Raw genomic sequence first — 19,780 nt, 5'->3', positions numbered from 1 at the left:
AATTTCCAGCTCTGCTACAGAGTCGTTTTGTGCCACTTAATCTCTGTGCCTCAGTTTCCCATCCGTAAAAGGGGAATAATAATTCTCCCTTTCTCCTACCCTTTGACTGTCTTGTTTATTCAGACTGTGTATTTCCCTGCAGCATGGTCCAGTGTACTGTGTCTTATCATATATGCAGACAGGACCTAGACCAAAAGATCTCTGGTCTTGCATAAGGCCTTCCGTTGCTACTGTATTATAACTAATAGTGATAGCCCACTCCTTCCTGGGTGGTATTTGGTTGAATATATGGAGTCCTGATGTATTTGCCCCTCCCTTCTATGCTTGGTCACCATCTTCCGCTTTAAAATCCCGTTCAGCTGCTCCCCCATGTTACATTACGGTACTAACATTGCTCATACTTCGGAGAGAGATAACTGTTCCCTCTGAGACGACAGTGCTGCTTTGTAGCCTGTGACCAGGAGGTGCTGGGAAGTCATGGTGTCCATGGGTGAAAGTGAGCAGGGCCCACGTGCACCGCGGCATACAATATTTGATTTCCTGAAAGCAAATCCCTTCTGTTTGTCCCTCCCCTCCAACCCCAGGGAGAATTCCTACATCCGAGCCGTCTTTGATCTCAGCTACTTGGTGCACCAGAGGCTGCGCATCTTCCCGTATCACAATGATTTCATTTATTGGCTCAGCCCTCATGGTTTCCAATTCGCGAAGGCCTGCCAGCTCGCACACCGCCACACAGGTACTTCCCAACACCCTGGCCTTTGGTTTCCTGAATCCTTTGTGCGTTTCGGGTGTTTAACAGCAGCCATCCCAGCACCTGACCAACGTGCTCCAACCTTCTTCTAAAAGGCTAGAGCTGAGAGAGTCGTGCAGACTACCTGGCCCATACACTCTCTGGCCTCAGTGCCGAATCTTCAGCCAGGGGTCCAGTTACTTGTCAGCTGTACCAGTTGTTTCTCATGATGTGAGCACAGGGCAGCTAGGAACCAGGCTGAGACCCAGCAACTCGTTTCACATTGGCTAATGAATAGCCATCCTGGGGTAACAGCTTTGGCTGCTGACTCATGCCCGGTCTGGACTGGAATTGATCAATGACCTTTCTCTGAATCCTAATTGTGCCCTATTGTTCCTGAAGTGTAGTAAATGGGGTTGGTGGAGGTGCTAAGGTAAATGGGGTCAGGATAGGAGGAAATCTCCACTCCTGAAGTCCTCCTTCTAACAGATCTTTGCTGACGCACAAGGGCCCATCTCTTCAAAGGTATTTAGACGCCTAACATCCATTGATTTCAATGAACACCAGGAGTCTAAATCTGAGGGATCAGATCTACATACTATGGTAACAGAGTGAGTGCTACCATGTTCCCATAGGTCAGACGAGGGTCGGTGCAGTTGAATGGCCACCCCACTTTGTGTTTGGAGAGCACGTAGGCAGCCTCCAGGACTACAGTACGCTACCTGCTGTAGCTGAAAGGTGTGCGTCAACCGTTTTCTAATGCAGGCAAGGTGATCAGGGAGCGGAAGGAGTCTCTCAAGGACGAGCGAGAACGTGAGAAGGTCCAGAAGAAGAAGCACTTGGACTTTCTGGATATTCTTCTCCACGCCAAAGTGAGTTATGGAGGAATGCGTGTGCACTAAATACCACCAAGCAGGGGGTATGTTCCACTGGGCTTCACCACCAGAGGCCTGGGTGAGACTAAGCGAACCGCACCCCTGTGCTGAGAGCCAGCACAGGCCCTACGCACCACTTAGGCCCTCAAATGGGGGCTGAAGTGATGCGTAAGCCTCATGGCTGGCCTATTGAATAGAGTGAATTTCACCTGGTGACTAAATAAAATATTCCCTCTTCTCATCCTACTGAAAGTTGGGTAGGCCTCCCAGACTTTAGCTGCAGGGTCCCCCAGACTTTAGCTGCAGGGTCCCCTGTAGAGAAAGTGAAAAGAGAAGTTAGTCCCCGTGCTCAGTGAGTCACCAATCAAGCATCCAGATGTAAACCTCACTTCTTGTCTATAACCTCCTTTTCCAATCCGCAATAATTGATTCAGTCCACTAGGGAGCCCCCTTGCTTCAATTTACCCCTCTCTAGCATAGGCAGGCCTTGCTCTCAAGTCTTTCCATGGCGCTGGAGAGTGAAAATATTCTCTTCTCCCTTCCTCATGGTTGCTTGCTGGAAGCTCCTGGAGTGGCGTGTATCTACACAGAAGAGTGGAGAGGGCAGATGTGGTGTTTAGACGTTGCTTGTAATTATTAGAATTGGGAGCACTGGCTGTTGGGTGTCTGGAAGGACAGGAAACAGGAAGGAGGGGGGAGGAGTTGAAGAGGCTGAGGGAGAGCTACTGAGGGTGCAGCAGCAGCTTGGAAAAGAGGTTTCCACTTTAAAAAATAAAGTCCTGTTGACGTTTGTTAGTACCTTGCCTGGCTACTACAACAGCAGATAAATTTTTACAGGGGACATAACTCCTTTCCCCGGACAGGTGGCATAACTTGGACTAAAAGGGCAATATTAAGAAAAGGAAATGTAGATGTAACCCACACACCTCCTGGGTGTAGTGTTCTCTCCCATCTAGTGGCACCGTGCCCACTTAGAGAAAGATATTAATGAGTCTGCTCTACAGCCTTAGCTAACAGCCAGTTGGCTTTTAGCTCATGCTGTACACGCTCATGCACTAAGTTCCGGAGGTCCCAGGTTTGATCCCGCTCACCAACGACCAGGGTCTGTCAGCGTTAGATAGATACAACTGGTCAAAAGTTGGTCTAACTTCATGGCAGTCAATTGGCTAAGGCCAGAATGAATTTGGCCCTTTGGGCCTCCAGAACAGTCTCTGCAGGAAAGTGGGAGAGCATGTTTCCTGGAGAAAACCAGAGAAGTGTGCTGTAAGGAGCGATTCTCCACTGCTCCTCCACAAGAGGAGCCAACCTGCCTCTTCCCATTTCTGAGCCAAGGCGAGGTAGCAGTTGTTGTCCATGGGCACTGTAACAAAGAGATTTTGGATTCCTGCCTGAACTGGTTGGCCTAGCCATAGCCAGCATGATGAGTGAATGTAATTCCTACTGCTGGATTCATTTGTGCCGCTGACAGTGTCCATGTGTCGTTAGGATGAAAACGGAGCTGGATTATCCGATGAAGACCTACGTGCCGAGGTGGACACGTTTATGTTTGAGGGTCACGATACCACAGCCAGTGGGATCTCCTGGCTCTTGTACTGCATGGCCCTGCACCCAGAGCACCAGCAGAGATGCAGGGAAGAGATCAAGGAGATTCTGGGAGACCAGACTACTATCCAGTGGTGAATCTCATATTTTTGTATTTATTTGATTCCACCCTGTCAATATCGTTACTAGGTGATAACATATTAATAAATGTTGCTTAGAAAGCCAAGGTGCTCAGGGCCTAGTTTTCAGAGGCACTGAATACACAGTAGTTATAACTTCATTTGATGTAGTGGATGCTACGCCCTTCTTAAAACTGGGCCTGCAATATCTATATCAGTGGTTCTCAACTTATTTATCATTGTGGGCTGCAGCCCGGACCCTGATCCTGGACCCCCACCTTGCGGGGCCAGCTGGCTGCCCGCCCCAGACCTTGGACTCTCGTTGCACGGGGCTGGCCAGCTGCCCTGGAGCTTGCGGGGCTGAGCGGCAGCGTTGGACCCTGGAGCTTGTGTGGCTGGGTGGCGACCCTGGATCCCCGACCGCGCGGGGCCGGCTGGGAGTCCCAGACTCCCGACCCCGCAGGGCCAGCTGGGAGCCTCAACCCAAGACCCCCACCACACAGGGCGGGCCGGCAGTCCTGACCCCACCGCGCCGGGCAGAAGGACAGCCTGGACCCCGCCTCGCTGGCCAGCCTGTAGCACATTGCTGAGCTGGGCTGCAGCTGTGTGGTAATTGGGTCACATGCGGCCCAAGAACCTCTGATCTATATTTAATCTAGTCCGTGTAACTGCATTTCAGGGCATCGGGCAGTGCAATATGTTACCCACAAATTAAGTCTGAGCAGATGTAGGGAAAATTATAATTCCAAATCACAACCAAAGGTGTGCCGGATGCAAACTCTGTGTATGCTCTGTGTACAGCTGTTGCTTGCTAAAATAGCTCTACTGGGAATATCTGTATCACTCACTCACACCCTTGCCTTTGGGTCATTTCAGGGATGACCTTGGCAAGATGACTTACAGCACCATGTGCATTAAGGAGAGCCTTCGTCTTTACCCTCCGGTACCTGGAGTATCCCGACAGCTCAGCAAACCCATCACGTTCCACGATGGACGTACTTTACCAGAAGGTCTGTACATTTGGCTTCCTCTTTTCCATTAATTTTTAATGGTCAGATTCTGCTCTCAGCTATAAAGATACAACTCCCATTGACAGCCAGGAGAGTTAGAATCATAGAATCATAGAATATCAGGGTTGGAAGAGACCTTAGGAGGTCATCTAGTCCAACCCCGGGCTCAAAGCAGGACCAACACCAAATAAATCATCCCAACCAAGGTTTTTTCAAGCCGGGCTTTAAAAACCTAAGAAACGGAGAGAAGGATATGGCCCACCCCTAAATAAGTTATATGCCATTAGAAGAGCAAGCATTTATATAAAAAGAAAAGGAGTACTTGTGGCACCTCAGAGACTAACCAATTTATTTGAGCATAAGCTTTCGTGAGCTACAGCTCACTTCATCTGATGAAGTGAGCTGTAGCTCACGAAAGCTCATGCTCAAATAAATTGGTTAGTCTCTGAGGTGCCACAAGTACTCCTTTTCTTTTTGCGAATACAGACTAACACGGCTGTTACTCTGAAACCTGTCATTTATATAAAAAGCTGCAGACATCACCCTCTGGTTGTCAGGAGATGAAATGCAGTAAGAAGAAGGTGATTAGAATCAAACTGTTGGAAATCAATTGAATGAATTCCGACGCAAAAATCTTCAGTCAAATTTTTGACCGCACTAATATTGTTAAGAGCGGAGACTTAAGTCCTTTAGAAAGGGATACTCGATTGCTCTAGGGACTAGTGTTGGGTAATGGAATTGCACGTTTAGCCAGCTGAAAAACAACATATGACATTAGTGAGCAAGAATGATTTGTGACCACTGGTCATGTGCCTATATGAAATGAATCAGTGATCTAAGTTCAGTTAATAGATGCTACGGCCAGAAAGGACCATTGTGATCTCCTCGTCCGACCTTCTGTATAGCAAAGACCAGAGAACTTCCCTACTCCCCAAATAATTCCTAGAGTAGATCTTTTAGAAAACATCCAATTTTGATTTTAAAATGGTCAGTGATGGAGAATCCACCACAACCGTTCGTAAATTGTTCCATAATTACTCACTGTTAATTAATGCTGTTTCACTGTGGATGGGTATCATATCATACAGAAACCCACCACAACTGAAACATAACTGAAGAGAGTAGAGACGGAATGAGATCTTGGAGATTAAACTCCCTCCAGGCCAGTACTGTGAAACCTTGGCCTGGCTCAGGGGGCAATTTACACTGCTGCTGCTCCCTGGGAAATTTCTTATTGGTGGACAAACAGATTTCTTTCTGCAGGATTATCCGGCCAACACCCTGCCCTAGTTCTGAACTTTGCACAATATTTGCTTTAAAAATGAATGAGGAAAGTTGGACTTTGCTCTCCTGTATCCATTGCATTTAATTTGTTCCTCTCTATTCATGCCAGAGTCTCGATTATTCACGTCAAAGTGTGTAGTGTGAAATTTACCCCAGGCCATGTGCCAGAACAAGGTGTACGCCTCATTTAAATCCTAAAAAATAAGGATTAATTGGGATGTGAGTGGTTCATGAGCCCTTCTGCACAGAGATGAACTTCACCCCCTACTGTTTAAATACATTCATTTCTTGGTTTATCTTATACTAGATGATGGTTTTATAGTTTAATGCCTGACAATTTTCATGCTCACGGGGGTTCCAGTAACCTAAACAAATTGGAATGGGATGCTACTCTACAGTCACAATAGGGATATCATGGGCTCGCCAGAGCTGGGGTGTCCTGTGGAGCAGGCTTACCTTAATTTAGTTTTCTGTAAAATAATTTTCAACTCAAAATGGCCACCTGGGTGTTAAAGACCATAACATAACAGTCTTTCACAGATCTAACCAAACTATCAGTGTTAGGCCTATGACCAGCCCAGGTTTTAGTCTTAAATCAGGGAGACGGAGCCTTCTCTGTCACAGCCACACCCAGAACTGGCCTTTGAAAACAGCAGCCAACCCTTTTTATCTGTCTTCCTGGCCCCTGATTGGCCTCTGCCTGCTCCCAGCCCTTCTAGCCTCACTTTTATTCATCCAGCAGTTGATCCCGGGAGGCCTCTCTAGGCAACTCCTGGAGGTCTGAACTCGCTACCCTTCTCTTCCGAAAGGACTGCTTCATAGGGCAGGATTGCCATGCCAGCAGGGCCTCCAGCAGGGGGCAGCAAACACCTAGTACCCCCCTGTCAGAAGGAATCAGCAGATTTTCACCCTGTTGACTTGTTCTTCTCCTAAACGGATACTGAACAAGTGACATTTAATTTGGAAAACAAATCAAATAGAAATCCTCTGACAGGGCCTGATCTAAAACCCATTGATTTTACTGGGTGTTATATCAGGCCCCTCAAGCCCAAGATAATATGTGATTGGCCCCTTGTGAAAAGCAGTCATTGAAGTCCAATGTCTCCTCAAGCTGGAATTTACACTCCTGCTCAAAGTGTAGACATACCCCAAGAAAAAACTATTCAAAACTGCCCTTTTTTCTTCCAAGCCCGCTGTCATGCTTTTAAACACATGTGAACTGAGTTCTACCACATCTGAGTGAAATGATCCCATCTTGACCTACAGACGGAGAGACAAGACACACAGATTATTTTGTACTGAAGCTCCACTCTTCTGATCAGCAAGTGGGCTGCTAAATCAGGGGCTGGGAAAGATGTAGGTGCAGCAGAAACTTGTTGCTAATTTCCACCTTCTGGCCACTTAAGCAAGTGTCAAATGTAGACAGATGGAATAAAATGGATTAAGAACAAAGAAATTATTATTTCATTCAGAGGGTGGTGAAGTACTGGAATGGGTTACCTAGGGAGGTGGTGGAATCTCCATCCATAGAGGTTTTTAAGGCCCGACTTGACAAAGCCCTGGCTGGGATGATTTAGTTGGTGTTGGTCCTGCTTTGAGCAGGGGATTAGATGAGATGACCTCCTGAGGTCTCTTCCAACCCTAATCTTCTATGATTCTATGAAATAGTAGGTCCTTACATCCCAATTCCTGTTCAAAGATTCATAGGAGAAATGGCAAAACTTCTATGGGCTTCAGTGGGGCCAAGATTTCATCCACAGACTAAGGCCAGAAGAGACCACTGATCACCTAAGCAGGTTTTCTGTGTAACACAGGCCATAGAATTTCCCTCTGTAATTGCTGCATCAGTAAACATTTTCTCCCCTTTGTTTGCTTTACAGGCTCTTTGGCTGCAGTAAGCATCTATCTCATTCACAGAAACCCCAGCATATGGAAAGATCCGCTGGTATGTTTTCTTTTGTCGTTACGAGACCCTTTCCGCTGCAAGAAGTGCATTCAATGTATGTATTTTAGTAGGTGAGCCAGCACCTTTAGTAGCTAAACACCTTGGCACACAGGCCCCTGTGATTGAAGATTGTAGGCTGCACACATTTCATACACACTGTGTTGTGACTTTCCTGGCTTTGTCTCCCCAGATGGGTGGGTGGCATTGATGAGCTATTTCTACTTCACAAAAACACGCCCTGCCCTGCCCCCCACAAACCCCACTCCCTCCCCCCCCCCCCAAAAAAAAAAAAAGTCCACAAGAAAATCCATGTGCGTGGGCACACAACCCATGGAGTCCGGTCGCCTCGGTTTAATCCTGGCTCGAACAATGTCTGACTCCGTGGTCTTGGAGACATCCTTGAGTCAGAGACCTTTGTCAGCAATTAAAGACACAGTTAGGGGAGAGCAGCAAAGGGATTTCACAAGTCCACCTGCCTCCTCTGTGTTGATTAGGCATTTCAGGAAGCCTCTTCTGATCGGTAGATCTCTTAAAGCACTTACACAATAGTTATTTGCACATCTGTACCATCTTTTTATCTGAAGATCTCCCAGAGAATCTAGACATATTAATTAAACCTTCCCACCCCTTGAAGAAGGGGCACCCAGAGTGAGCATCCACTTTTCAAAATGTGGGCCCAGACCTTTCTGTGGGTGTCAGTTTAGCCAAACAGAAATTGGCTTTGGTAACAATCTGTACTGGTACCTCACAAGGGCACTGGAAGGCTTAATTAATTGTTTGCATTGCAATCCTCAGTTAATGTCCCATAGCTGTGCAAATTGTTGATTATTATTAAGTGTTTTTGGAGCCACTCCACGCCCAACTGAGAGATTAAGTCCTTACTCAGATTAATAAAATAATAATCCATCTCAGTGTGTCACAACCTTGTTTTGAGCTGCAAATCGGGTTGAGCTTTCAGACAGGCAAAAGCCCGCAGGGAAACTTTCTCCCTGATTCTTACATCTAGTGAGTGGCTTTACAATGCTAGAATCCCCATTATACAACCGAAGGGCTGTAATTTATGAAAACAGAGACAACTAGAGCCAGGTGGCTAACTAAATAATAGCCATGATCCTCAAAAATGAGTAGTGATTTTTGGGTGCTCAACTGGAGATACCTAAAGAACATAGGACTGGAAGGGACCTCCTAGGACAGAGTCCAGTCCTCTGCTTTTGCAGGCAACTCTGTGATATAATCCCATCCATAAACATATCAAGCTCCAGCCTGTAAATTAGGGCGTCTGCCCCACTGCTCCTGTTGGGAGGCTGTCCCAGAACCTAAAACAGGGTGGGCAAACTTTTTGGCCCAAGGGCCACGTCGGGATTCAGAATTGTGTGGAGGGCTGGGTAGGGAAGGCTGTGCCTCCCCAAACAGCCCGGCCCCGCCCCCATCCGACCCCCACCCACTTCCCACCCCCTGACTGCCCCCCTCAGAACCCCCGACCCATCCAACTCCCCCAGCTCCTTGTCCCCTGACTGCCCCCTCCGGAGACCCCCCCCACCCTAACTGCCCCCCAGGACCGCACTCCCGATCTAAGCCCCCCTGCTCCTTGTCCCCTGACAGCCCCCTCCAGAGCCCCCCTGCCCTCACCCCCCAGGATCCCACCCCCTATCCAACCCCCTGCTCCCTGTCCCCTTTCTGCCCCAACCCCTATCCGTACTCCCACACCCTATCCAACGCCCCCGTTCCCCATCCCCTGACCGCCCCCCGAGACCCTCTGCCCCTTATCCAACCCCCCTGCCCCGCCCCGGCCCAGCCAGGCCCCCTTAGCACGCTGCCAGACATGCTGCCGCGCTGATCCGTCGGCGTATGCAGCCCCCCCCCCCAGAGCGCTGCTCGCATGGCGCGCTGAGGCTGCGGGAGAGGGGGAGCAGCGGGGGAGGGGCCGGAGCAGCCTCCCCAGCCGGAGCTCAGGGGCTGGTTAGGAGGAGCTCGCGGGCCGGGCTGGTTAGTTTGCCCACCCCTGACCTAAATCCTCTGATGTCTGGACACCTTCTTCTCATTTCCAGCCTGAATTTGTTTGTGGGAGTAGATCCCCAATTGTTCTTGTGCCAAGATTGTGCTTTATTTTCAATAGCTCTTTCTCCCGCTCTAATTTACCTCCTCCCCCATTTTAATCCAATGTATTTAGAGAACAATCAGATCCCCTTCCCAGTCTTCATTTTGCTAGGCTTTTAATCTCCCCTGGTTAAACAGGCCCTCCATTCCCCCGATCACCCTAGCAACCCTTCTCTCCACCTGTTCCAATTTGAATTCATCTTTCTCAAACATGCATGACCTGAGCTGTCCACTATTCCAGATGAGGTTTTATCAGTGCCTACTACTGGCATTAATACTTCTCTCTCTCTACTGGAAGGACCTTGCCTGATACATCCTAGGACTGCCTTTACCTTTTTTCCCCAGTCACATCAGTGGTGGCTTATAGCTGACAGGTTTCAGAGCAGCAGCCATGTTAGTTTGTATCCGCCAAAAGAAAAGGAGGACTTGTGGCACCTTAGAGACTTACAAATTTATTTGAGCATAAGCTTTCGTGAGCTACAGCTCACTTCATCGGATGCATTCCACTGATGAAGTGAGCTGTAGCTCACGAAAGCTTATGCTCATAATAAATTTGTTAGTCTCTAAGGTGACACAAGTCCTCCTTTTCTTTTTATAGTCTTACTGTGATTGACTAAGGCAGCCTGGTCTTTCTCCTCCTGTTTCCAACTGATGGATAGCAGAAATACTTATTAGTCTAAGTGCATAACCTTGCACTTTATACTATTAAATTTCATCCCATTTCTATTACTTCAGTTCTCCAGTTCTACCTGTATTGTTGATGGCTCCCAATTTGGGTCATCAGCAAGTTTAATTAGGACACTTCCCTTAAAGGGACCTGACTTTCAGAGGGCAGGTACTTGACCCTTCCTGGGGTTGAAGTGGGGAAGAGAGACACAGATTCTAAGGCCAGAAGGGACCATTAGATCATCTAGTCTGATCTTCTGCACACCAGGACCTAGTAATTCCAATATCAAGCCCTCCATTTCTATCGGAGCTAGAGAAAGCTGTTTAAATCAAGATTGGATACCTATGTAAAGACTTCAAGTGATGGAGAATCCACTGTGTCCTTTGTTCAGTGGTTCCATGGATAAGCAGTGGCTGATTAGCCACTGGGCCAACGGGGCCTGTACCCAGAGGCCCTGGCTAATTGGAGGCTCCTGGAAAAATGGGTGCCCCCCGCACTCCAACCCACTGCATCTGTCTGGCACTCCAGCCGGGGAGCGGGGTCAGGGTACGAGGGTTTGTCCTGCTTAGCCTGCCTGGCACTCCTGAGGAGTGGGCAAGGCCCCCACGCTCCGACCCCGCTCCCCAGCAACAGTGTAGGGGGGACTGCAGGTGGAAGGGGTTGGGAGGGGCCCCCACTTGCTCTGACCCAGGGCCCCACAAAATCATAATCCACCCCTATGGATAAGCACCCTCACTGTGAAAGATAAGTTGTGCCTTGTTTCTTGTCTGAATTTGTCCAGTTTTATCCTATAAAGGAGTCTCAAATTGGGCATCGAGAACACAGACACCAAGGCCACTAGTCGCTTCTGAAAGAATTGGCCAGTAGTTTTGAAACTGAAATGATCATTGTTGTTTGTTTTTTAAATGAACTCTTTCATTCCAGGTGTTTGATCCGTGGAGATTTTCTCCAGAGAACATCTCTGACAGACATTCTCATGCCTTCCTGCCTTTTGCTGCTGGGTCAAGGTGAAGTATATTTTAATTTAAAAAGGCAAAGGGAAGAAAAGAACCCACCATTGTTAAATGTGATTTAGCAGATGTTCCTATTTGTATTGCAGAAGCACTTAGAGACCCCAGCCAAGAACTAAGGTTGGGCCCCATTGTGCAAGCACAAAGGAACAGATGAGCCCTGCCCCAAAGACAGACAATCTTAATATTTTCTATCAAGTTGACATCAGTTTTTATCTATATTCCGGTAGCACCCAGAGGCCCCAGCTAAGATCCTGTCCCACCTTGCTAGGCAGTCATGTACCATCACCCGAAGAGCTTATAATCTAAATACACAAAATAGGAAAGTAGCATTATCCTTATTTTAGATACCAGGAACCGAGGCACAAAGAGATTAAATGACTTGGCTGGGATCATGCAAGGAGTCTACCCCATCTCAGACAAAGAAATTCTCATCTGCTCTTCTCCTCTGATATCTCCACTTGCCCAAGTGACCCCATCCCATCTCCTGATCTCTCTCGTGCCCACTCTCATCCCCTCCCTTACTCTCCTTCTTAACCTCTCATGGTCCTAGGGCTTTTAGAGTCATAGGGCTTGGCTACACTTGCAAGTTACAGCGCAGTAAAGGAGCCCCGGGCGCCCTAGCTCACTCCCTGTCCACACTGGCAAGGCACGTAGAGCGCTCTGACTCCGCGGCTACAGCGCTGCTGGTACTCCACCTTGGCAAGAGGAATAACGCTTGTTGCGACTTGGCTACAACGCCTGGGCGTCAGTGTGAACGAGGTGTTGCATGACTGCGCTCTGATCAGCCTCCAGAAATGGCTCATAATCCCCTTAAGTCAAGTGGCCACTCTTGTCATTGTTTTTGAATCGCTGCAGGAATGCGGATATGCCTTTTGAAAGCTCCGTTTCTGACAGCCAGCTGCTTCTCTGCTCCGAGACAAAGCAACCATTAGTGTGGAATGCTGTGTGAGAAAGAGAGAGGTGGGGGGGAAGGGGGAGTGTCTGCTGCTATCTGAACTTACAAGACAGCATGCTGACATGCTCTCAGCCCCCCCAAAAACCCACTCTCTCTCCCCCCACATACACACAACACACCCCCTGTCACACTCTACCGCCGCCCCCCCCCACCCATTTGAAAAGCACGTTGCAGACACTTGCATGCTGGAATAGCTGCCCACAATGCACTGCTCCCAATGCCGCTGCAAGGGCTGCAAATGTGGCCACGCCAGTGCGCTTGTAGCTGTCAGTGTGGACACGCTGCAGCGCTTTCCCTACTGCGCTCTATGAAGGCTGGTTTAACTCAAAGCGCTCTACATCTGCAAGTGTAGCCATGCCCATAGAGTTTAAGGCTAGAAGGGGCCACCAGATCTTCTATTTTGACCTTCAGTACATCACAGGCCACCATCATTACACAGCACTAACAACCGAAATGAGACCAAAATATTACAGTCGACAGGAGACTAGATGTGGGAAGAGAGAGGTCATACAGAAACTGAGAACAGAAAGGGAGAGGGAGAGAGACAAGAAATCCAAGCAGGAGCCTGTAAGCACACTATGACCCTGGAAAAGGCTAGTGAGAAAGATTTGGGGTCTGGTGTTAGCTAGAGAGACTTTGGGCTTCTAAGATAAGAAACTTCTCCTTTTATTTTTGGTTCTTTCTGTGTTCAGAGACACGGACTTTGTACATTCCTTGTAAATAAACAAGATAGATACCAGACTCCATTAATTTCTGCTTCCAACTGGAACATTCCCAAGGCCCCAAACTTTGATTGCATCAAGAAGGGGCAACATAAGAACAGCCATACTGGGTCAAACCAAAGGTCCATCTAGCCCAGTATCCTTTCTTCTGACAGTGGGCAATGCTGTTGCCCCAGAGGGAATGAACAGAACAGTTAATCATCAAGTGATCCATCCCCTGTCACCCGTTCCCAGCTTCTGGCAAACAGAGGCTAGGGACACCATCCTGCCCATCTTGGCTAATACAAACATAAATATGAACACCGTGTTTGAAGGAGACCGTTGGTTACTAGCATTGGCTACAGGTACCCAAGCGAGGAAACAGGTGCCTGAAACCCAGTCAAGCCTTCAAGATCATAAATCATTGATACATGGGGGAGCGTACCTTATTCCTGATCTGGTGGGGGAAACACTGCAAGATTTCACCATAAGGCAGGGCAAAGGCAAGAGGCCTGTCCCCTGAGGGGCTGCACACAGAGACCAGAAACAGGACAGATGGGCAAGAGTCTTACGGGACACTCTGGAACTTTATGGAGGGTTTTAGTAGAACATGTGTGAAAGACGAGTGGTTGGTTAAGTCTGAGAATAGGCTGGATACATCAGGCAGGTAGTATGTGAGTCTCAGCTACTGGAATTGCTAAATGGCCATCTGTACTATAACTGTGTCTGTCTGGCAGAGTAAGAGAACTAAAGAAAACCATAAGTAATGGCTGTTCTTGGGCGAAAGAGATATAAAAGAGAGGGTGAGCTATGGAGAGAGGTTCATGCTTTTTGCTGATACAGGCCCAGTTTCTCTGAATTTCCTTTGGGTCTCTTTTCTCAGGAACTGCATCGGGCAGCAGTTCGCCATGAATGAGTTGAAAGTGGCTCTCGCCCTGACTCTGCTCCGCTTCGAACTCTCACCGGATCTGGCCAACCCCCCCATCAAAATACCTCAGCTCATCTTACGCTCCAAGAACGGGATTCACCTGCACTTGAAGAAAGTCCTCTGATGCCGATATTGCACGGTGCTAAGTGCGGGAAAGGGACCAAGTAGATAACATGGTACCATGTGAATCAGATCAAGGAGTTAGTTAGAATAGACAAACTTTTGGGCCCAAAGATCTTCATCCCCCTTCTTCTGCCACCATCAGCCAAAGTGCCCAAATTGGCCTGAACTGATGTGTCATAGGTAGTTGGTTCAATAAAAGGCATGGATCTTATTGCACAGTAGGATTTTGTCTAGCAAGTGATCCCCTTGGAACATCTGCCCCTGCTCTGACCTTGCCTCTTCACATCTCTTCACTGGCTTCCTCTCGTCTTTCGCACAGGGGTCCAGTCCAGCACCCAGTGAAGCCTTTCCCTTGACTGCAATGGGCATTGGATCAGGCCCCAAAGTTCTAGCTTCTTTCTTGCAGCTCTGACTGCTCCCTACTATCCATCTAGCCTAAATTTCCCTCCTAGTTACCTTTTTGGGTCCTTCTTCCACTGTCCATACCTTCTACAATGCCTGCATATGAACCCCTCCATCCTCATTCAAAACCCTCCTTATGTTGCACTTGCAGGAATAGGCCAAGTATTACTGAGCTTTAATCAATGCTTATTAAAAAACTTAAAGTTTGGACTGTCGACCTCTGGGCAAACTGCATTATCTGCATCTGATTAAGACTGGAAAGCTGCTCGGGACAGTGTCTGTCTTCTGTGTTAATAAATAACTAGTTATTAACATAACAACAGCTGTATGGAGTTATTAGTGACATTTATAGCTAAACCGATCAAATAGGAGTACCCCAGAAAACACCTTAGCAATGGGGAAGGAAAAAGCATGGACCAGAAGGAATAAGACCAGATCCTCAGCTAATGTAAATTGGTATAGCGCCATTGACTTCAACAGAGCTATGGTGATTTACCGGGTCTAAGAATCTGGCCCACTGTACAAGAGAAATGATTGCAATGCTGGGTGTCAAATCCCATGAACCCCCCTTGCAGAACACCCGTGCCCCTAGCTGAGTAATATTGGCATGTCTATAAATACGACTTACAATGCCTGTGAAAGTAAGAAGTCACCAGGCTGCTGTACCAGCTAAGCCCATTGGAACATCTCACATGGCGTTTTGCCTTCTGTTATAAAAGATCACACTATCTTTCCATCATACCCTGTCTCCGGCAGTTGTCTATCTGACACTTCAGAGGAATATGAACACCCCCCACAACTTATAATTCTCGTCAGGGCAATTTGGTTTCTGAGGGTGCAGATTCATTCCTGAGCATTGCAGATAGCCAGTTCATACTCTGAAGCAGGAAGTTTTATGATTACCCTTGTAATTATGGCCAGATCCAGTCTAACGCCCCCTGAAGTCAGTGGAAGACTTTTGTTTGCATAGCCATGAATGTTATCAGGAGTCAAAGTTACCCAGCTACTGAACCACAAAAAAAAAAAAAAATTTCTTTGTATTTGTTCTAAATCTCCTGCCTCATCACTGTCCTCAAGCCCCATTCTGTACGACACATGGGACATGGTGCAAGAGATCCTCAGATGAATAGATCCTGCCTCTTACTTCTCCATGCACTTATGATGTGCCTCCCACATTTCAGCCAAGGAGTCTCCTGTCGTCTCACTAGGACGTTCAAGCTGAATAACAGGACAAAAACTGATTCAAATGCCTGAAAATGTAATTAAATTTAAAAAAGCAAACCACCATCATATAATTCAAAGTGGTAAAGCAAACAGAGTGTGTGTGTGGGGGGGACAATACACAAAAAGCGAAGTTACAGACGATAATGAAGATGGAACTGACAGGTGCTACCCTGAAACACATTTGGTGGGGTGGGGGGAAGGTTTCAGTGTTTCTTAAAGGCTGGATCTAATTCCTATTGACCTCAGTGGGAGCTTTTCCATTGACTTCAGTGAAAATTGGATCAGGCTCTAAAATGGGAAGAGATGAATGAGGATGATTGTCAAGGCGATCGTGTTTCATAGTTGAAGGCCCACCACAACAAAGGCAGGAGAGCTCACCAATCTCAACTGTGATTTTGGGACCCCCCAGTAGTCTGTGGATTGTAAGCGCACCTATCCCTCGGGTACGAGGACTCAGCCATGGCTAGAACCCACCTTGTGTCATCTTCGTCAATCCACCAGTGTAACTGATGCAGAGTTGTGGGGAAACAAGAAATCCCCTTGGTGCCCATACCTCTCCTTAGGCCTCATTTAAAACAGCCTCGTCAGGTTTCCTGCAGGGTGGGGTAGGCTTTTCAAATACACTCAGCACTGGGCTAACTAAGCTCTCACTCGAGTTTGATCATTCATGTCAATGGGGACAGAATGAGGCAAATACTGAGAGCTTTTAAAACTCCCACATGGAGTGTTGAACCTTGATTGGTCCCAGCTTGCAAGCACTAGTTAAGTCAGTCTGTATTTAGCACTATACAGCCGGCTTTTTCTCCGTTGTCCAAAGTGTAGTTTGCTCCTTTTAACTCTTTTGCTATTTGATATGATAAGTTAATTTGAAAGTAAAGAGCCCCAGATCATGCCCAGCAATATCACGAACAGTCCAGACACCAAATGAGTAACCAGAGTTCAGAACCCAGCATTTGCTGCCCAAATGCAAAAAAAGAAAACATGGGTGTGACAACATAAAGCAATTCCCCTGCTCCCCAGTGTAGAGTGCAGGTCCCCTCTGGCATTCTAGTAACCAAGGTCTTCCCTCTGCCCAGGGATTTCCCCAGGGCTTCCTGCCCCTTGCAGCTCTCTACGTCAAGGTCTATAATTTGGTCTTTTGTTTGAGGAGGGCATTTTCATAGCCCTCTCCTGGGCCCCAGGCTCCTTTAACAGAGCTGGGTCCCTTCTCTCTATTCCCTTGCTGGTAATCATTAGACTCAGTCACCTGCCTCCACTCAAGTGGGTCTGATGACTCCCAGAACCTGCGAGGACCCTCCCCAGAACAGGCTGACCCTTCCCCACCACTCCCAGCCCTTAATGGGGCAGCCCTCCTTGTTACCCTTACCCACTCATCCCCCCTCACAGCGGCATGTGTTTTGTATTTTGCAATGCATTTTCCCCAGATTAACACTGAGGAATATCAACCTTTTCAGCGCAATGTGTTTTAATCGGGAGGAATATACTGAATTTTTTCTTTCCCAGGCAAGATTTAGCAGCTTCAGGAGTACACTTCCAATCTTGATTGTGATCTGTTGCTTTAGCGAGTGAAATGCTCTTTAACGTGGACTACGTCATTTTTTTCCCCTGTAACTATGGCATCTGATTGTAGGACACGGTGTTCTCAGGGATTGTGGCTCTTTTCCAACTGTTCTGATTTACAGGCTGTAACTGTGCCAATAAAATTACACGCGAAGCCAGGACAGTGCCTGGAACTGCTGAGTAGTAACACAGAAGTCTTTGTTGTGCAAGCATCTGTGTTGCACAAGCATCTGTGTTGCATGCACCTTGCATAAGAAGCTCTCACAGTAGTGTTCTTCCACCTACTGTAGGGTGTCCCTCTCTCAAAATAGGACCGTCAGGACTAAATATCCAAAGATGGGCCTGAGCCATAGACGTGGATCAAAATATGAACTGCCCCAAGGATAAGAGGCATTCAGGTCTGGTGTTCTAATTCAAACCCATGAACAGATAAAGGACATTTGCTACAAGTTGCAGCGCTTCAGGAGAACATCTCCCAAATTCAAGAGACTGAAGGGGAGGGGATCAGATCTGGCATTGCTCTTAATTACAGCTTCATTCAAACACCAAAAGACAATAGCATCAAACTTATTAGAGACAGGTCTGCACTAGACCATCCCAGAATCCAAATCCATTAATGACTTGTGCAGCTGATGTCACTCTCTCTGCTTGGACAACCGAACACCCTGGGCAAAAGCCCTCATGAATTTAGGGGTTCAGAAATCCAGACCCACATCTGTATTTTGCTCATCTTACTGCATCAATTGTGCATTCATTTCACTGCCCCACCAGGTTCGGAGTGAAAAAATGACTAGATCATTCAGTGAAGGTCTACTCAGGAAGGCTCTACCCAGTGTCATGTTCCATCCCATGAATAAGTTTTTGATATGTCCTGAAACTGCCAAGTCGGAGTCACGCTGAGGCTGGGGCCGGGGCCAGGGCCAGGGAGGGGCTGGGTGGCACTGTCTCCCCGCCCACCCGTGGGGGCTGGCCCAGGCCCCCCCACCCTCAGACATTCCCCTCTAGGGGAACGTGCCCCGCAGTTTGGGGACCTCTGTACTATGCAGGGGAACATAAGTGACATTTCATCCTGCCAGTCCAATTCAACCTTCTACCTCTAAAATGGCTCTACTCCTGTATAAACCTGTGCTCTGCTTTCTTCCCACTCCCTTCGAGCCAACACAACCGATTTCCTTACCACTCCCTGTGCACCCTGCTCCCAATTCTCCGCCCTTGTTCCAGGCTGCTGCTCATGCCTAGAACACTCTCTTGCTTCTTTGTGGTCTTGTTAGTCACTTCCTCTCCATAACCTCAATTACATCTAGAAAGGAGCAAGCAGTTAAACTCAAAGGTGTTGTCACATTTCCCCACAGGATAATTTTTACCACCTATATTTGCCAAAGGAGAATTGTGCATTGTCCATTTGATTGCAAATGCCCGCTCGAATGAGTTGCAGAACAAACAGTGTACTTACTGGATGAAGAAATCTGAAACAACAGATATTCAAACCAAACAGCAGATAACCAACAGTGAAAAAAGTGAGTCCACAGGCAATTCACAAACTGAGATAAGGCAGCACTGGTCAAATCCATTGTCTGTTTCAAATGATTCCTTGTAAAGGCCTCGTCTCTCAAGAAGCCTTTCAGAGCTTTCCACGAAACATGATGTAACAAGGTGCATCACCTCCCAAGCCCCCAGTCGTGTCTTCAGAATGGCTCTGCAGCAGCCTGTCTCAGTTTCCCCTTCGCTGAGGGCTCCTTAATAAAACTCCAGACAGGCTCTCTTGTGGCCCGCTTAATAACAAACAGTTGAAAACAATCATCGGTGTTCCAAACTAAAGTCCATCCCGCCGACACAAAATCCTCATACTCAGCTCTGGTGTCTTCAGCTAGTCCTGCATTTCTTCCGTTCCAGTCTGCTCCACCAAGCAGCCAGGCCCAGCGCTTCCCAGTTAGAGCTCAGCCTTCCTCAACTCTGCCTCAGAGAGGTCAGCAGGCAAACCCCCTCTGCTGCTCTTCTGGTTACTCAGAGCTCCTGCACTATACCACAATTTTCTCTAGCAACATTCTTAGCTCCATGCCTGGAGAGAGGTCAGTGGGCAGCCAGTCATCCCATGCTGCCATCTTCTCCTTTTTAAGGCCCAGGTGTCTTCCCTTAAACCCATTTGGCTGCAGGTAATCAGTTACAGGTGCACTGGCCCCTGCTCCCTCCTAAAATGGGCCAGTGACCCTGTGACACATGGCAACATAGAAACAGAGGTCTCTTCCAACCCTAATATTCTATGATTCTATGAACTGCCAGGCTGAATCAGACCATTACTCCAGTATCCTCTCTCAAACCGTGGCCAGCTGTGTCGGAAGAAGGTGCATGAAGCCCTGCAGTGGCCGTTATGGGATAATCTGCTTCCTGGAAAAATTCTGACCCCCTTAGTTATGCCTGGAAGCACCAGGGTTTATATACATGCCCAAACTCTTCTTTCTGCCCTAACAGAACTCTAGATACTCTTGTTACCCATATATATGTCCAATTTATTTATTTTTTCAATCCTGAAAAGCCCTTGGCCTCTAGGGTAAAGGGTTTTACACTGACTTCTAAAACAGGGAAAAGAACAAACTTGAACCTAAAA

The 19,780-nt window shown here is 47.6% G+C and overlaps 1 protein-coding gene across 2 annotated transcripts in view; it reads left to right on the top strand.

Annotated features, from left to right (window-relative positions):
• LOC140916320 (cytochrome P450 4B1) overlaps positions 1–19,780 on the top strand; it is a 40,484-nt gene that overhangs the window by 15,083 nt on the left and 5,621 nt on the right. Inside the window, exons 6-12 of one of the 2 annotated variants that reach the window (XM_073357808.2) lie at positions 585–736; positions 1,496–1,602; positions 3,091–3,281; positions 4,143–4,276; positions 7,441–7,505; positions 11,194–11,276; positions 13,822–14,711. In XM_073357808.2, coding sequence (XP_073213909.1) covers positions 585–736; positions 1,496–1,602; positions 3,091–3,281; positions 4,143–4,276; positions 7,441–7,505; positions 11,194–11,276; positions 13,822–13,990 — 901 coding nt within the window. In that variant the 3' untranslated portion in view covers positions 13,991–14,711. Of the gene's footprint in view, positions 1–584; positions 737–1,495; positions 1,603–3,090; positions 3,282–4,142; positions 4,277–7,440; positions 7,506–11,193; positions 11,277–13,821; positions 14,712–19,780 lie in introns of those variants that run through there. The other variant, XM_073357809.2, reaches the window with a different exon arrangement.

Source organism: Lepidochelys kempii, chromosome 8, assembly GCF_965140285.1.
Source record: "Lepidochelys kempii isolate rLepKem1 chromosome 8, rLepKem1.hap1, whole genome shotgun sequence".
Classification (NCBI taxonomy): domain Eukaryota; kingdom Metazoa; phylum Chordata; order Testudines; family Cheloniidae; genus Lepidochelys; species Lepidochelys kempii.
The sequence above is the reverse complement of the archived record's forward strand: the minus strand, read 5'-3'. Positions and strand labels throughout refer to the sequence as shown.